Genomic DNA, 19,650 nt, shown 5'->3' with positions numbered 1-19,650 from the left:
CTCGGGCCATCCAAGATGTAGATGAGTTTGTTTTTTCACCAGAACAAACTTGGAGAAATGCAACATTGCATCAGTGTCTCATCAGTGAATGATCTGCAGTGAATGGGTGCCGTCAGAATGAGAGTCCAAACAGCTGATAAAAACATCACAATAATCCACAAGTAATCAAAAGCTGTGCATTTGTAAGAAACAGATCCATCATTAAGATGTTTTTAACTTCAAAATATTGCTTCAGGCTAAAATATGAATCCATAATTCATGATAAAGCTTCCTCTAGTGAAAAAGTCCACCTCCTGTTGTCTCTCTCATCAAAATCGAAAATATTAAAATAAAGGTTAATTCAAAATAGTAATAATCCATAATAAATCTTCTGGTCTGGTGTGAATCAGGAGAGAGATCTGCACAGATCAAGCAGCGTTTAAACAGATCTAAACAAATATGTGTATGGATTTTGATGTGAGAGACAAAAGGAGATGCACTTTTTCACCTGAGGAAGTGTTATTATGGATTGTGGATATTTTAGCATATTTTTGTTTAAAGTTAAATGCCTTAATGATGGATTAGTTTTTTACAAACAAACAGCTTTTGTCTTCTCCAGATGTTAACTGATGTACTGGAGTGGAGATTACTGTGGATTATTGTGATGTTTTTATCAGCTGTTTGGACTCTCATTCTGTCATTCTGACGGCACCCATTCACTGCAGAGCATCCATTGCTGAGACACTGATGCAATGCTACATTTCTCCAAATCTGATTAAGAAACAAACTCATCTACATCTTGAATGGCCTGAGGATGAGCACATTTTCAGCTATTTTTAATTTTTGAGTGAAATATTCCTTAAATGTTGATGCAAACACTTTGACTTGCTCTGTTTCAGTATTGAGGTTAAATAAGAATCATGTTGTTGTTTTGCAGAGTGCAAAATAATATGATTCACCACTCATGATGAATTCTGCATGCATACAGTACTTCCAAATAAGCACACGCACATGCACAAACATGCAGGGCAAAAAGGCCTGATTATGTCAAATCCATAATTTAGTACTTGGTTTAATCTTCGCATTATTGCTCAACTTGAAATGACTGCATCGCTGCAATATTCATCATTGTTCCACTGTAACCTTGTGCATAATCTGCTCGGTTTTTCCAATTGCCCAAAATGAAGTAGGATTGTTCTTCATTTGCTGTTCGGGTTAAAATCACAAAGATGAACAGAGATGAATAATCTGAGAACATGTATCAGGGATTAAACGTCATATAAATCAGAGCTCCGGCAGAGAATATGATTTCCATCTCTCTGATTGTCTATTTTTAGTGTTGTGCACATTACACATGCTCTCTTTGGTCTCTTGTCATCGTTTGAACTCACTGACCTCATTTCCTAACCGTACAAATGAAACTCTCAAATGTCATATTTCACATGCATTTGCTGCTTTATTTACTGGTCAGACCGATGAATCAGTGTCATATTTTATTTTTATTTGATGATTTATTTTTTGTTTTGTGCGATGTTTCTAGGACACTAAAAAATTAAGCAAATTAGTGGCATGTTGTGAGCATGTGAATGTCATGATCATCTGATTTTAATTGTTACTCCAGTGCTGCTGTCAAATCAGTATTGTTTTAGCAGCATTTATAGCTTTTTGTTATGTCAAATCAGTATTGTTTTAGCAGCATTTATAGCTTTTTGTTAAATATATTTTTGTATTTTGAATGAATAGTGTGTGGGTTTTTATTTTGATGGTTTTTATTTGAGAAAAGTGTGAGGGTTTTTATTTCGTAAATAGCTTTATTTGTTTTAATTCTTATTTTTATATTTTCAGTTTTCATTTTAATCTTAAAGTCTTAGTAATTTTGTCATTTCAATAATTATTATTATTTTTTAGTTATATCTGCATAGTTTTTAAGTTTTAGTTTTTTATTTTATTACTTAAAAAAAAATAGAAATTTTGCCTTCACAATCAGTTGAAATATTATTACTTAAAAAAAATAGAAATTTTGCCTTTAATGTTTTTTATATTTTTTTTTTTCTTTTTTTACAGTTTTTGTAAATTTGTTTTTTCTAAATTTTAGATTTTTTTTTGTAATTTTCATTTTAATTTAAAATGTTTTTGTTTTTTTTTTTTTTTTTGTTTTTTGATTTTTCGAAGTTTTACCGCTTTTTTTAATGTGTATGTTTTTAAGTTTTAGGTATTTTAGTACTTCAGCTAAACACATAAGCAATGCTGCTTTGGCAACTAGTTGAAATAATTTTCTTTAAATTTTATTTCAGTTAATATTTGTTTTTGTTGTTTGCAAGTAATTAAAATATTTTATATACTTTTAGTTTTAGAAAAAGATAATAACTGTGCATTAAAGCATTTCATGCTCACTTTCACTCATAATATCATCTGATAATATCACTGTAGCTGTAACATTTTGCATTAAACTTCCAAAATGCAAAATAAAAGCATTTTCACTCATGGTCTCAAGGCTGTTGGTCTCCCCTGCTCATGTTAAGCTGAAATGAGGTTGGCGCTTGATCTGCTTTTTTTTTTAATACCAAATCCGTGGCAGACGCTTTCCTCCCTCCCTCGTGAGGAGCGTCAGCGCAGAGGCCCGCGGACACACGGCAGACCGGAGCATCAGTGCATGAGTCGCGCGTCAGACGCCGCAGCAGAAACACCAGCTTCTCCAAACTCAGTTATGGATGTGGGATATTTGGTAGATGATTGAGTTCTGCTGTTTTCCCTCAGTGAGTTAAACTGAGCCGGTATGATATGAACTGGCATTTTAAAGAGCTTGTTTCCTGCTGTTGTTGTTTTTTCTGCAGCACATGTTGGATTCCAACCTCAGCAATCTGATCAAGAGGAACAGTGAGCTGGAGAACCTGATGGCCAAACTGATCCAGACGTGTCAACATGTGGAGGTAAAGCTTTCCTCTCTACACACAGTCCTCCTGCACCAGTATTACAGCTCTTTAGCTTATCTCCACTCAAATCACTTCATTATATTCACTTTCCTGTTTCTTTTACTTATTTATCACAAAATACAAACATTTTTGCTTTTATTTGTCACTCGTTAGCTGGAAAACTTTCATTACTAACTAATTTTATTGTGTTTTCGTGATTTTATTAGTTACAGTTTTGTTTTTAGTTTTAGTTGTTTTAGTATTTCAACTAAACAAAAATGAGAAATGTTGCCTTGGCAGCTATAGCTAAAATAAAGTACTTTTTAAAATTGTATTTCATTTCAGTTAATGTTTATCTTATTTCAAGTAATGAAAATGTTTTTTATAGTTGCTGTTTTAGATGTTAAAAAATAATGGATGATTTTATTATTGTGTTTGTATTAATTTTTCTAATGATATCTATATAGTTTTAGTTATTTTGTTATTTCAACCAAACGAAAATGAGAAATGTTGCCTTGGCAACTAGCTAAAATAAAGTACTTTATATATGATATGTATTGTTGTAATTTTGTATTTGTAATTTTAATTTTCGTAAAGTTTGCCTTGGCAAATAGCTCAAATAAAATAAGTGTAGTTGTATTTTAAAGAAATAAGCCTATTTTAGGACCATTATTATTTTCTTTTTGCATTATTTTGACATTATTAGTCAGTTTATAATAAAGTAAATCATTAAAGTAAGTTACATTTTTTTAACTTAAGTTTATTTAAAGCCAGACTGCTGTTATTTTGCTTTTATTATACAGCTATTTTGATTTAATTATTAATAAATATGACTTTTTATAAAATATTGATGTATTTTATTGTATCACTGTTGTTTTTGTTTTCTAAAACCTCACTTAACCTAATGTAACATGATTTTAGGCATGCAATGTCACGCTACCGGCCTCCAAATGATTCATTTTGATTGTTTTGTTTGTTTGTTTTTTTGTTTCAGCACAATGCGGCTCATCAAGAGAGCAAACTGACAGAAGAGTGCGACACACTGATAAACATCGTACAGCAGAGGAGACAAATCATCGGCACTAAGATCAAAGAAGGAAAGGTAATCGAAAAATAACACATTAAATTGAAGACATTTATAATGTTACAAAAGATTTCTATTTCAAATAAATGCTGTTCTTTTGAACTTTCTATTCATCTGTGAATCCTGAAAAATAAAACATATTAGGGTTTGCCCAAAAATATTGTGATGCACAACTGTTCTAAATATTGATAATAAATTTTTCTTGAGTGGCAAATCAGCATATTAGAATCACTGATCACAGAAATGAATTACAGATATTGACATAGGAAACAGTTGTTTTATATTGTTAAAGGGGTGGTTGATAGCAATTTCACTTTTTTAACGTTAGTGTGTAATGTTGCTGTTTGAGCATAAACAAGATCTGCAAAGTTACGAAGCTGAAAGTTCAATGCAAACGGAGAAATCGTCTTTTAAAATTCTGGCAGTTTAAAGCCTACAAAAATGTCTGGTAAGGGACTACAACGAGTTACTTCCTGGGTTCGTGACATCACAAACCCAGATAAACCCTGCCCTCGGGAAAAGGCAGCAAAAGGGGCGAGGCCATTCTGCGCTGCTTTAGAGAAGAGGAAGAGAAAACTAGAGGTGCAAGTAAAAATCTGTTCATATATGAATTGCGATTCTGTCTTCTAACGATTCTGATGGATTCACAAGTTTCGAAACCAATGTTTTAAAGTAGCGGTTCTCAATCCTGTTCCTCTCTCTCTCTCTCTCTCTCTCTCTCTCATTCAGCTAAGCTCCAGCAATGAACTGTTCCAATCATGCACGTATTTTCACATAGTTATGAGAAGTGTTAAACATGGACGCGCTTGCAATTGCCATACTGTATTAAACCTTTAATCAGGATAAAACCATATGTTAAAAGCTGACATAAGCAGTAGCATTTACAAATACCAGCGTATCTAAAAGTATGAGACAACAAAAAACAAAAAACATAGGCCTTCCATTAAAAGCCTTGCTTGCACAGGTTCTGCACAATCCTCTTCAATAATATCCTCTGCTTCTCAATCGAGCTCACACTGATAAGTGATATTAACAATGCTGTTGTTTACAAAACAACCGGAGCATATGCCGCTGAGGAGAGGGGCGGGACGTTTAGACACGCGCTAGAGGCGGTTTAGCCAATCACAACACACTGGGCTAGCAAACCAATCAGACCCCATTGCCTATTTCTGAGGGAGGGGCCTCATAAAAGCGGGAAATGATGAATGCTTTTCTCAGTGAAGAGACAGAACAGTGTGGAATAAATGTAAATTATGTGAAAAATAATTTTTTTTTTTTTTTTTTTTTTTTTACACAAAGCATTAACACACGTTAGACTGCACCCTATAAACACAATCAAGCCTAGAAAAAAAAAAACAGTGAACCATCCCTTTAAAATATTTCACAATTTACACAAAATTGACAAAAAAAATCATATCTACTTTCTTAATGTATGTTCCCGGTCTTATTGTGCACGATTCATCGTTTATTCCACAAAAACAAAGTGCATTTGTAATATTTCATCAAAACTTTCTGTTTTGTTTGTCGTCATCATCATGATGTCAGTGGCCACTTTTCATGATTGCTGATGGATAAAATAAAGTTTTTTTTTTCTCTTTGCTCATCTACTGTATTTCACATTATGCAACTAAAATGATTTGCTAAAGTGGTTTCAGGTCGACTTTAATGCCGTGTTGTTCTTAAATGGGAAAAAAAAATGGGCGAAAGAATCTATGTTTTCTTTTTCATTGCTTGTGGATTTTGAATGTCGATGGTGTATTATGTATTACAGAGGACTGGAGTTCTGGGTTCTTATGAGTTTTGAGTTTTAATTTTGTTTATTTTTGGTTTAAACTGGTCTTGTTTTAATCAGAAGCTGAGTTCATTCTGATCCATTTCACAGAAAACTGTGTCATTGTGTTTCTCAAGTAAACGTATCTTGATTTAAGAAACTTTTAGACATGTGCAATGGAAAATAAGACAAAGATACTGAGGAAGATATTCATTTTTTGCAGTGTGATTAAAACAACTTTGAAGTGTGATTTTGGTTTTTTATATGTTTTATAAAAGTTGGGTTATTTGCTTTTTGAAAACGTGTTTTTATGTTTATATGTGTTTATTTTTTTTAGTTGTGGTTATTCCTTTTAGTTTATATATATATTATATATATATATATATATTTATATATATATATATTCAGTATTCAGTTTTATTTTATTTAAAGTCTTAGTAATTTATATTGCATGATTTTTATTATTGTTTTTTAATGATGTCTACATTGTTTTTAGGTTTTAGTTATTTTAGTACTTCAACTAGCTGAAATAAAAATGTAAAAATGTAAAGTTTCTTTTTTAGTATTTTATTTTATATCAGTTCATCTTATTTCAGGTTTTTTTTTATTTTCAGTTGTCATTTTAAACATTTTCTTCTTTCTTCGTAAACATTTACATTTAGTGACCATATTGTGCTCCCTTAAATGTATTCCTTAAATTTATTTTATGTTATTATATTGTGCTCCCTTAAATGTATTGCTTACCTTCATCAATCCTGCAGAAACCCTGTTTTATATCTGATGACAAAATGGATAATCTTCTGACTTTTTACGTAGTAATTCGGTGGGAACAAGAACAGGAAAGTTCACCAAAACAAACTATTAAAGCTGGTTTGTTTGGTTCTGGCCTGTTTTCGTTCTCATTACGTGTGTTTGTGTGTTTCCAGGTGGTCCGCTTGAGAAAGCTAGCGCAACAGATCGCTAACTGTAAGCAGTTTGTGGAGAGATCGTCTTCGCTCATCGCTCAAGCCGATCTGGCTCTGAAAGAGACAGATCACGCTCGGTTCCTGCAGACCGCAAAGAGCATCTCAGAGCGGTGAGCACACAATACATGCCAAAGCCGTACTGTCAGTCTGGAGCCAAACTACAGAAAAGAACAGAAAAACTAGTGCAGTAGTGCTTTTAAATCTAAAAACTACCGGTGTAACTAAACCGATCTCATTCACATTTAACATAAAGCTATACCATCATGCTATCTTAGCATGTCTTAACCAGTGTTGGGGAAAGTTACTTTTAAAAGAAATGTTACAATGTTGCGATACTCCCTTAAAAAAAGGAACTAATTATGTTACTTTGTTACTTTTTATTGAAAGTAATGGGTTATGTTACTTTTGAGTTACTTTGTAAATCTGGGCAGGGCTTCCTTATTTGCTTTTAATATAAAAAAGTTACAAATGTAAAAGCCCTTTCACAACAAAAGTGAAATGAATGAGCCTCAGGTTGAAGGAAATGTAAATTCACGTCTGTACAGTAGAAGAAATTTCAACAGTATTGAGCAATAACTAGAATGTAACACAAATGTGTCATTTTTGCTTAGTATGTTTGATTTGGATCAACGAAGGTAAGTAGCAAAGACATCGGTTAATAAAATGTGATTAAATACATTAATTATTTGTCTTATTTAACATATTTAATTAATGCAGGTTTGTGTAATATTCTGAGTTTGCATTTGACTGTTTTTATTCATTTTGAGGACCACTGAATGTGTTTTTGTGCAGGTGAGATGAGTTAACACATGTTCATATTTAGTCTTGAACTACAGTAAGATCACATTCACACACAACGCTCTGCACTTGCGCACGATTTCTCTCAACATGGCAACACGAGAGCTGTCAGTCAAGACATGAGAAACAAAGTAACTGGCGTTAACTCAGATATTTGCTTCTAAATTAAAAAGCAATGCATTACTTTACCAGTTACTTAAAAAAGGTAATCTGATTACTAACTCACTTTACTTGTAATGCGTTTCCTGGTCTTGAAATATGTTTGGAATCTAATTACAGAGTCTCGATGGCCACGGCATCCTCACAGGTCCTGATCCCAGAGATCAACCTGAATGACACGTTCGATGCGTTCGCACTGGACTTCTCCAGAGAGAAGAAGATGCTGGAGGGTCTGGATTACCTGACAGGTGAGTTCACAATCATTGGCAGCATGCAGCCTTACAGGTTGGTTTAAAATTATTTGGAGGATTGAGGTTGGTTTTGGTTGGTTATTATTGAGGACCATTTTTTTTTATTACAAGTTGCGCTTAAAATATTAGGCAGTTTGATTCTTGAACACTGCGACTTGTTTAATGTATTGTGGTGTGGTTTGTTTGAATTGGTGTTGTGTTTATTTTTTTTATTGAAAATGAATTTAATTTGATTTTTGTATGTAATGCTTGTAAACTGTAAATTTTTAATTTTTTTTAGTTACAAAAAAATACACTGTATGGGTCAAAATTATAGGTTTTTTTCTTTTATGCCAAAAATCATTAGGATATTAAATAAAGATCATGTTCCATGAAGATATTTTGTAAATTTATTATCGTAAATATGTCAAAACTTAATTTTTGATTAGTAATATGCATTGCTAAGAACTTCATTTGAACAACTTTATTTATTATCGTAAATATGTCAAAACTTTTTTTTGCACCCTCAGATTCCAGATTTTCAAATAGTTGTATCTCAGCCAAATATTGTCCTCCTAACAAACCATACATCAATGGAAGCTTATTTATTCAGCTTTCAGATTCTGATACGTATGACTGGTTATTTGTGGTCACATTACTATAACTCTATATGGAGTTAATTTGTGTGGAAGGGAGCAGCGATGTTGTCAGAGTACTGGTCACATTACTATGGATCTGTGTTGTTTTATGTGTAGTGGGGAGGATCTTTTGTCAGATCCTGAAGTCAGAGCTCCTGGTGAAGCAAATATGTTTTTCTGCTTTTTATCTCTGCGTCGCGGCAGACGGCCGGCTTGAGGGAGTCATCAAACACACAGTCTGCTCTATTTCTCTGCCAACTGCTCACTGATGTTAAGTTAAATCACTTCATGCTAATAATAGTAACGTCATCCGCGTTTTTGCCATATGTTTGCTCTTTAAGGCATGAAACATTTTATGCAAAGACAAGAACGCAAAGGATTCTAGCTATCTAAGCTCTATTTTATGTTGAGTAAACAGTAATGCAATATAATTCACATTATGATATATAATACTTTTTAGCTGTTTTGCATTGTTTTTTGTTTTAGTAAAATATATTATATTAGTATCTTAAAAATGAATAATTCATTAATTATATAGTAAATAATAACATAACATGCATGTGTGTGCGTATTTATATATGCATAATAAATATACACAGTACACATACATTTATTATGTAAACAAAAACTTTTATTTTGGATGCGATTAATCGTTTGACAGCAAGAGAAAGAGAGTTAATTTTGAGTTTTTGATTGTTATTTTTAGATTTTATTTTCATTGTAATTTTACTTAAACATTTAGTAATTTTGTTGTATTTTTTGTCACTTTTTAGCAGTGTGTATATATATATATATATTATTTTTTAGCAGTGTGTATATATATATATATATAATATTATTATTTTTTTTTTTCAGTTTTAGGTATTTTAGTACGTCAAGTTAAACTAAATTTAAAGGAGAAATATTATAAAAAATTTGATTTTATTTCAGTTTACATTTATTAAATATCAAGAAACGAAAACGTTTTTAATGTTTTTTATTTCAGTTTCAGTTTTACAATTCATTTCATCTATATAATCATAAATGAATTATTTATTCGTTTGTTCGTTCGTTCGTTCATTCTTCTATTTTGCTCAGAATAATCTATATATTAACGGAAGAGGCTGTGTTTTATTTTGCTTTTGCATTTATGCAGTAAAAGCAAATACAAAAGAAGCACGTTTCAGGTTCTCAGTGCTGCTGCGAGGGCAAAAGTGTGAGAAACATTAACATAAACCATCATCTTCTACAGTATATTTTCCATTTTCGGGTCAAACGCTTTGATGATCATGAAGTGAGATCTTAGAAACACTGTACTGTAGCTAGTAATGACATCCAGTGTAACGGCACAGACGTGTGTTTATTTCCACCACATCACATCACAGGTTGCAGGAAGTTTGCACAACACTTGGACATTTGCAGTGCATTAGCTTCGGCGTCTGTGTTTCTGGCCTTTTGCATGCAGTGTTTGAGTGTATACTGCACATGTGTGAGCTAGATGTTTTGTGCCACAGCTCCGAATGCTCCCACTATCCGCGAGGAGCTGTGCACGGCGTCTCACGACACCATCAGCGTTCACTGGACATCAGAGGATGAGTTCAGCGTGGTCTCGTACGAGCTGCAGTACAGCATCTCCACCGGCCAGACCAACGTCGTCAGTAAGTGACCGCTCCAGAGGACCTCTGTACAACACAGACACACCACATCCAGGCAGACTCACCAGATATCTGTCTAATATTTTCATCTAATATTATGTATTTCAGCTTGTTGTGTTCCTTTTATTTTATTTTATTTTATTTTATTTTATTTTATTTTATTTTATTTTATTTTATTTTATTTTATTTTATTTTATTTTATTCCAGCTTTATTTTAATTTATTTTTAATAGATTATTTTTTTTCTTTATGTTTAGTGACTTTGACCTTTATTTTTTTTTACATTATTATAAAATATTTTGATTTTTACACTAATTCAATGACTCACCCTCATGTCGTTCCAAACCCGTGAGACCTCCGTTCATCTTTGGGAACACAGTATAAGATATTTAGATTTAGTCCGAGAGCTTTCTGTCCCTCCATTGAGAATGTATGTACGGTATACTGTCCACGTCCAGAAAGGTAATAAAAACATCTTCAAAGTAGTCCGTGTGACATCAGAGGGTCCGTTAGAATATATTGAAGAATCGAAAATACATTTTGGTAAAAAAAAAAAAAAAAAAAAAAAACGAAAAAATAACAAAAATTATGACTTTATTCATCATTGACTTCTCTCCCGGGTCTGTTATGAGCACGTTCACAGCACATCCGGTTCGCGAGAACGAATCACTCGATGTAACCGGATCTTCTTTTTTCACCAAATCGAACTGAATCGTTTGAAACGGTTCGCGTCAACAATAAGCATTAATCCACAAATGACTTAAGCTGTTACTTTTTTAACATGGCTGACACTCCCTCTGAGTTCAAATATAAACCATTATCCCGGAGTAATTCATTTACTCAAACAGTAAACTGACTGAACCGAGCCAGATAACAAACGAAACCATTGACTCGTTCTCAGGTCAAGAACCGGTTGCATCGGTTTTCGGATCACCGGTAGTGATGGGAAGTTCTGTTCTTTCTCTCCGCGAACCGTTTCTTTCAGACAGTTTGATTCAAAATAAACCGGTTTGCTGAAAACGGTGTTTCACCAGTTCTTTTGCGCTCGACGTAATGACTTCATTGGCGATGATTGCCCTTGATTGAAGCCTTCCGGTTTACCCGCGCTCATAACATTAGCACAGAATCAGTTCAGAATCAATCACCAAAAGAACCAGTTATGTTGTCAGTCTGCTTCACGCATGCGCAGTATCATCAGCTCCTCGTTTTCGAACCGGACGCGTCCGACAGAAACGGTTCTTTGACTCGAGAACGAGTCAATGTTTCGTTTGTTATCTGGCTCGGTTCAGTCAGTGTACTGTTTTGAGTAAATGAATTACTCCGGGATATTGGTTTATTGAACTCAGAGGGAGTGTCAGCCATGTTAAAAAAGTTAACAGCTTAAGTCATTTGTGGATTAATGCTTTATTGTTGACGCGATGAACCGTTTGCAAAACGATTCAGTTCGATTTGGTGAACGGGTTCAAGAAGATCCGGTTACATCGAGTGATTCGCGCTCATAACAGACCCGGGAGAGAAGTCAATGCTGAATAAAGTCGTAGTTTTTTGATATTCGGTTCACCAAAATGTATTTTCGATGCTTCAAAAAATTCTAACGGACCCTCTGATGTCACATGGACTACTTTGAAGATGTTTTTATTACCTTTCTGGACGTGGACAGTATACCGTACATACATTCTCAATGGAGGGAATTTTATTTTATTTTACATTTTTTATTTCAGTTAATTAATTAAATAGATTTTTAATAATATTAGAAGGTTGTTGTTTTTTTATGTTTAGTGAATTTGACCTAAATTATTTAGGATTTCCTGGATGGATGAATGAATATTTAACATTTATTTATTAATTTTAGTTCTTAAACTTCATTCAGTTCATGTTTTTTTTTAATCAAGTTGAAGTTTTTCATCAAATATTTTTTTAAATATTTTTTATTTTATTTTATTTCAGCCTTTATATCAACTTTATTTCAATCAATTAATTAAACAATTTTTTAATAGTTTTAGTAGTTTATTTTTACGTTTAATGACTTTGACCTCATTATTATTTAGGATTTCCTGGATTTAACTTTTTTATTTCTGATTAGTTTGATTAACTCAAGCATATTTAATTTTATGTTTTTCATTAAATGTTGTTATTTTTATTATTCATTTTATTTTATTTTATTTTACTTTATTATTTTTATTTTTAGCTTTATTTCAGTTTTATAACGTAGTCAGCAAACAAACCGAGCCGAAACTGGGTCCAGATGACCGTCTGTCAAACACAGGCGACCGTATCCATCTGTAATGTCATTATGTGCAAAACGAGAAATCGAATCAACCCTCGCTGTGGTTTTATTGGGAATCCAGCACTTTATAAAGCGCTGCTGGGGCCGGGATGGTATTACGAGACGAAAGCAAACACAATCCAGCCAGAAATCCCTGAAAATGTGTGTTTGGGTTCAGTGTGAGCGTAGATGTTGGATTAGAGCAGATTATACTGCAGGACTGAGTGAAGATCAGACGCCGAGCGCTTTCTGAGTCAATCAGGTCACAGTGTACTTAAAGCACAATGCAGATCTGAAGACACCGCTGTCCAGTCATGCATTTCAGTGCAATTCAATTACATCTTCAGATTGCAAGAATGAATGCCAAACAACACTTATTTACAATTTTATTTGCAACTTTAGTTGCATTAATTGCAATGTGCAACTTATTTTTTTGTTATATTTTCACAATTTTTCTGCAAAACTGAGGGGGGACATTAGCTAATATGCAATTAACACAATACTGAATATTATATATATAATATTTGCTAGTCATCATAATGCCTGATTTCACCAGCTGATTTAAATTAAATTTGTAAAATTATATTAAAATAAAAAAAAGACAATAGACAATAATGTAACAAATTGTCAAAATTGTCTAAAAAAAAAAGCACCTGCGTAAAACACAGTTCTGTATTTTCAGAAAGCAAGAATTATAAGTATTTCTATGCTGGTGTCTGCAGCATATTCAGTCATTTTGATTTGTAAAAATCAGAAACAAGTTTCATAAAGAAGCAAGTGGAATGTTTTTTATATAATTTTTATATTATAAAATATTTTTGTTTTATTTAATTTTTTAGCTTTATTTCAGTTAATTCAATTCATTCGGATGCTTCATTCATTTGTTTTATTTGTTTTAGTTAGATACATTTTATTATTTTAAAACATATTTGCAGTTTTAATCATTTTATTTTTAATTGTTTTATTTTATTAATTAATTAATTTATTTTTCATTTTACACCAGGATTTCGCAAGGCTTTTAGGTCTGAAATTATTTTTTAAACTTCATTTTAGTATCATTTTTCTAATGAATTATTTTATTTTTTAACTAAAATTTATTCTTTAATATTTATTTTCAAAAATGGCACATGCCATAATTTGTAATAGTTGGATAAAAGCTATTGTACACATGGTCACAGTGAGCTTTTCTTGTTTAGACAATATATTGCCATCTCCAGTAGAAATGTGTGTGATGTTTCAGAGATTGTGTTAAACGTGCGTGACGTTTCAGGTCTGTGTAACTCGATGGACAGCTGGATGATCGTGCCCAACATTAAGCAGAATCACTACACGGTCCACGGCCTGCAGAGCGGAACCAAGTACATCTTCATGGTGAAGGCCATGAATCAGGCTGGGAGCCGCAGCAGCCCTCCGGCCAAACTCAAGACCAACAGTGAGTTACTTCTACACTTACTGCAATTATTATTGTTATTAATTAGCTTTTATTTCAGTTTCATTTTTATATTAATTTATATTTTAAATTTGAGTAATTTTGTGTTTTTGTCTTTTTTATATATTTAGCTTGAATTTTATTCAATTTGAGTTTTATTATTTTTAGTACTTAAACATATTTCAGCTCAATTAGTTGCTAAGGCAACATTTGTCATTTTCATTTTTTTAAGTTTAGTTTTTTTCATCTAATTTTTTTTTTTTTTTTTAGCTTATACTACTTTTTATTTAATTTCTATTTTATTTCAGCTTAACTTCGATTAAGTAATTCAGTTAGTTTTTTTATAATTTTAATAGTTTTTTTCTTTATGTTTAGTGACTTTGACCTTTTTTTCAGTTTTAGTTTTACTACAACTTGAACATATTTCAATTCAGTTTGTTGTCATGGCAACATTTCTAATTTTCATTTAAGATTTTTAAGTTTAGGTTTGTTATCTAATATTTATTTTTCCATTTTATTTATTTTTTATTTTATTTTAGCTTCTTATACTACTTTTTATTTAATTTCTATTTTATTTCAGCTTAACTTCAATTAAGTAATTCAATTAACTTTTTATAGTTTTAGTAGTTTTTTCCCCTTTATGTTTAGTGACTGATCGTTTTTATTTCATTTTCAGTTTTACTTCAACTTCAGTTCAGTTTGTTGCCATGGCAACATTTTTAATTTTTTTTTTTAAGATTTTTAAGTTTAGGTCTGTCATCTAATATTTCATTTCATTTCATTTGTTGATGTTTCAGCTTTATTATAATTACTTCCTTCCACTAATTTTTAATAGTTTTCGTTTTGTTCTTCATGTTTAGTGTCTTTGACCTCATAGTAAAATGATTTAGAATATCGTGGATGAATTATTTATTTTTATTACTTTAACTTAAATTTGTACTTCAGTTGAGTTAGATGCTGTGGCGACATTTCTGACTTCCATTTTATTTCTAAATCTGTTTTATTTTATTTTCATTTATTTCAGCTTTATTTATTTATAGATGGTTGTGGCAGTCCTTTCTCTGTTTAATTGACTCACGGTGACCGCTGCAGGGTTCTGGCTGTGAGTCTCTGTCTGATTGTTTGTGAATGGCAGGTCAGCCGTTTAAGCTCGACCCAAAGTCGGCCCACAGGAAGCTGAAGGTGTCCCATGACAGTCTGACGGTGGAGCGGGACGAAGCCTCGTCCATGAAGAGCCACGCTCAGGACCGCTTCGGCAGCACGGGGAACTACGGCGTGACGGGGAACGTGTTCATCGACAGCGGCAGGCACTACTGGGAGATTCTGATCGGAGGAAGCACATGGTAAACACACACATCTGAGCCATTCTGTTAAACACACTGGTGTAGTTTTCTTCTTGTGACCAAACACCATCATACACTGGATATGACAATATATTGGAATAGAACCAGAGTTATTTTAGTATTAACAATATATTATTATATGATTTATTACTATTTTGAATTAGCTTTTGCGTGTTTTTAATTTCTTTTTTTTTTTTTTTTAAGAAAATTTTATGCGTTTTTTGCTTTTTTAGATATTTATATTTAGGTTCAAAATTATTTTATTTCAGTTTTAGTTGTAGTAATTTTATTAATTAATATTTTAGTATTTATATTTTATTTTATTTCATCATATTGAATTAATTTTTATCTCAGAGTTTGAGTAATTGTAGTACTTCAGCTTATTTCAAGGAAACAGTCCTATTCAGACAGTAATTGTTTCTCATGTGGATGTCTGTAAAAATAAATTTGATGATAAAACTCATGGATTGGGATGGCGATTTATTCATCTATTTTATTTTATTTTTTATTTATGTATTTTTTTATTCATTTTTATTTCTACTTTAGTCATTTTAGTACTTCAACTTTAATATGATTTATTTCAGTTAGTTGCCAAGGCACGTTCTAAAAGTTTAAGTTCTTCATCTAATATTTATGTTTTATTTTATATTACCTTTATTTCAAACATCGGAAATTGTTTTAATTAACAAAAAGAACACTAAATAAAGTACAACAGTCCGTTTCTGAAGTTAAAATCCCCTTTAGTCTCCACAAATATTTGATTTTTAATCATAATCATAATATATAAATAATAATATTGTCTGCACCTTTAATGATAATTTGTGACCCTGGAGCACAAAAGCAGTCTTAAGTCTCTGGGGTATATTTGTAGCAGTAGCCAAAAAAATTAAGTATGGGTCAAAATTATTATTTTTTTTTTTTTATGCCAAAAATCATTAGGATATTAAGGTAAAGATCATGTTCCATGAAGATATTTAGTAAAATTTCCTAATATAAATATATCAAAACTTCATTTTGATGAGTAATATGCATTGCTAAGAACTTCATTTGGACAACTTTAAAGATGATTTTCTCAATATTTAGATTTTTCTTCACCCTCAGATTCCAGATTTTCAAATAGTTGTATCTCAGCCAAATATTGTCCTCCTAACAAACCATAAATCAACGGAAGCTTATTTATAAATCTTAATTTAAAAAAAAAAGAAAAGAAAAGAAAAAAAAGACACTTATGATTGGTTTTGTGGTCCAGGATCACATATAGTATATAAACCTCATGATGTAAAACATCTACTTGTGCTGGTATAAATCTGAACATTTTGCAATAAATTTAAACTATATTTTTACGCTAAGTAGTCATTGACTATGAGTATTACAAATCACAATATATAATATACAATATATAAAACAGTTTCAACACTGATAATAATCAGAAATGTTTCTTGAGCAGCAAATCATCATCTTAGAATGATTTCTGAAGATCATGTGATGCTGAAGACTGGAGGAATGATGCTGAAAATTCAGCAGTGCATCACAGGAATAAATTACACTTTAACAGATAGAAACATAGAAAACAGCTATTTTAAATCATAATAATATTTCACAATTTTTGCTGTATTTTTGATCAAATAAAAACCTCTTTGGTGAATGTTTAAACAGTCATGTAAATGTAGATGCATTCTCTCTAATTCGTTCTAGGTTTGCTATCGGGATCGCCTACAAATCGGCTCCCAAACACGGCTGGGTCGGGAAGGACTCGGCATCATGGGTACTGAGCCGCTGCAACACCTCGTGGGCCGTGCGTCACAACAGTAAGGAGTTCCCCATCGAGCCGTCTCCTCACATGCGGCGTCTGGGCGTCCTGCTCGACTACGACTCCGGCTCTCTGGCGTTTTACGACGCCGCTGGAACGCAGCACCTGTACACCTTCGACATCGCCTTCTCTCAGCCCATCTGTCCCGTCTTCAGCGTGTGGAACAAGTGCTTGACCGTCCTCACGGGGCTCCCCATCCCAGACCACTTAGAGATCAGCGACCCGCGCGACTGAACGCTCCTCCTGTACACCCGCTGATCAGAGCAAGAGTTCTGACCAAAACTAAAATTAGTTGAACATGTGCTCACTCTCAGGTCATCCGAGCTGTTGATGAGTTTGTTTATTCATCAGGTTTGGAGAAATGTAGCACTGTATCAGTGTCTCATCAATGGATGCTCTGCAGTGAATGGGTGCCGTCAGAATGAGAGTCCAAACAACTGATAAAAACATCACAATAATCCACAGCACTCCAGTCCATAAAGTAATGTCTTGTGAGGCCAAAAGCTAAAAAACAAATAGTTTTTAACAATAATACATTGACTCTATAATAACACTTCCTCCAGTGAAAAAGTGCATCTGTTGTCTCTCAGATCTAAATAATGAAGAATATTTTTTTTTTGGTGTTTTTTAAACGCTGCTTGATCTGTGCAGATTTCTCTTGTTTTTCACAAGAGAACATTTTTTCTGTGGGGGGTGTTTTTTTTGATTATTACTATTTTGAACAAGTGTCTATTTTTATTTTTTCAGTTTTAATTTTTATATTTAAATTTTTAGTTTCTTCTCCCCAACTTTCTTATATGCTTTTGTAATTTTTATTGTTTTATATATATATATATATATTTTTATAATTTTTTTTTTCTTCTGTTTAGCTTTTTTATAAAATAATAAAATGTATTTCCATTTTAGTTTTAGTAATTTTAGCACTTAACTTAAACTTATTTCAGTTGATTACCAAGGCAGCATTTCTAATTTATTTTATTTTTTAAGCTTAAAAAAACTTTTTTTTTCTTTCAAATTTTATTAATATCAATATTTTATTTTTATTTCATCATATTTCAGTTTTTTTTTTTTTCAGTTTTAGTCATTGAAGAACTGTAAATTAAACATTTAAGTCAGCATTTCCAATTTTTTATTTACATTTTTTTTTTTTTTTTTTTTTTTTTTTTTTTTTTTTTTTTATTTCTTCATATAATACTACAGGACATTTTATTTCAGCATCATTTTAATTAACAAAAATGGTTTTAGGTAACAATAACATCACCAACTGGAGCACAACAATCATTTCCCTGAAGTTAAAATCCCATTAACAGTATTCATAAAGAATTTTAAATTATGGATTATGGAGTCATATTTTGGCTGGAAGAAAATTTGAAGTTAAAATCATCTTAATGCTGGATTTGTTTCGGTTTGTGTCTTCTCCAGATGTTAACTGATGGACTGGAGTGGTGTTGATTACTTGTGGATTTTTGTGCTGTTTTATCAGCTGTTTGGACTCTCATTCTGACGGCACCCATTCACTGCAGAGCATCCATTGGTGAGACACTGATGCAGTGCTACATTTCTACAAACCTGATGAAGAAACAAACTCATCTAAATCTCAGAAAACCTGAGGACGAGGACACATGCAGCATATTTTTGGCTGAACTATTCCAGCATAAAAAAATAAAAAATAAATAAATAAAAAACGGAGTTGTGTCTCTCCTGACCGCTTGTTAACATCAGGTGCTCTATAAACCTGCAGAACTGGACCAAACTTGTAGAAAAAGTCCATAATAATGTTCCCGGTTTCACTAACAGATCGTATACTGTACATTGCTTCACCTACATTCCATAATTAAGCACCTTGAATCCTAATAGTTGATGATTATTTATGACCCTTCTGTCTCGTGCACCTCGAGTCACTTTATTTACTCATCTTTAGGGTTTTACTATGACTTTAAGATCGTGTTCAAACACCAGAATCATCACCTGTAGTTACATGAACTCAACAGTCACATGATCTACTGTCGTTCTTCCTCAATATTATCATCAGACGCTCCTGTCTGCTCCTGTGCTCCACTATTAGACCGGTGCTCTTCTTCACGTCCTCAAACTTGTACTGTGTTCGCAATGGAATACTAGCTTTCTGCATACTGCATACTGCGCAGTATACTTACTTTGAGTAGAATATCAGCATATTAGAATGATTTCTGAAGATCATGTGACACTGAAGAGTGGAGTAATGATGCTGAAAATACAGCTGCGGATCACAGAAATACATTACAGTTTAGTATACATCTAGTATACTTCAGAAACAGTATGAGTAGTATGCCATTCCGAACACAGCCATATATTGTACGTGCACTTTTCCTAAGTATCTGACCTTCTACCCTGTCATTTTTTTGCAAGAAAGCTGTGACGTTTAATTTGATGAATTTAATTTTCAGGATGTTTTTGGTCTCCCTGCTCATCATGTGACATGGAAGGAGAAATGCCAAAGTATGGATATATCCTGAAGTGAATTTATGTAACTTCGATCTGATTCTCAGGATGTTTTCATCGTCACACTGAGGTTCGGTTCGACCGACCAAAAGTACAAAGGGATGTTAGTTTAAAAAAAAAAAAAAGGTTTCTGTCACAATCAGTTAAAGGAA

General features: G+C 32.5%; 1 protein-coding gene across 4 annotated transcripts in view; it reads left to right on the top strand.

The window, feature by feature from the left end:
* The window catches only part of mid1 (midline 1), a 48,085-nt gene extending 30,701 nt beyond the window's left edge, over nt 1-17,384 (top strand). For all 4 annotated transcript variants that reach the window (XM_042731916.1, XM_042731917.1, XM_042731914.1 and 1 more), the window contains exons 3-10: nt 2,814-2,909; nt 3,886-3,993; nt 6,673-6,821; nt 7,789-7,916; nt 10,030-10,173; nt 13,706-13,867; nt 15,000-15,207; nt 16,903-17,384. In XM_042731916.1, the coding sequence (XP_042587850.1) occupies nt 2,814-2,909; nt 3,886-3,993; nt 6,673-6,821; nt 7,789-7,916; nt 10,030-10,173; nt 13,706-13,867; nt 15,000-15,207; nt 16,903-17,251 (1,344 nt within the window). In that variant the 3' untranslated portion in view covers nt 17,252-17,384. The remainder of the gene's footprint in view (nt 1-2,813; nt 2,910-3,885; nt 3,994-6,672; nt 6,822-7,788; nt 7,917-10,029; nt 10,174-13,705; nt 13,868-14,999; nt 15,208-16,902) is intronic.
* Nucleotides 17,385-19,650: the final 2,266 nt, after the last annotated feature.

This window comes from Cyprinus carpio, chromosome B9, assembly GCF_018340385.1.
Source record: "Cyprinus carpio isolate SPL01 chromosome B9, ASM1834038v1, whole genome shotgun sequence".
In the NCBI taxonomy this organism is placed as follows: domain Eukaryota; kingdom Metazoa; phylum Chordata; class Actinopteri; order Cypriniformes; family Cyprinidae; genus Cyprinus; species Cyprinus carpio.
The sequence above is the reverse complement of the archived record's forward strand: the minus strand, read 5'-3'. Positions and strand labels throughout refer to the sequence as shown.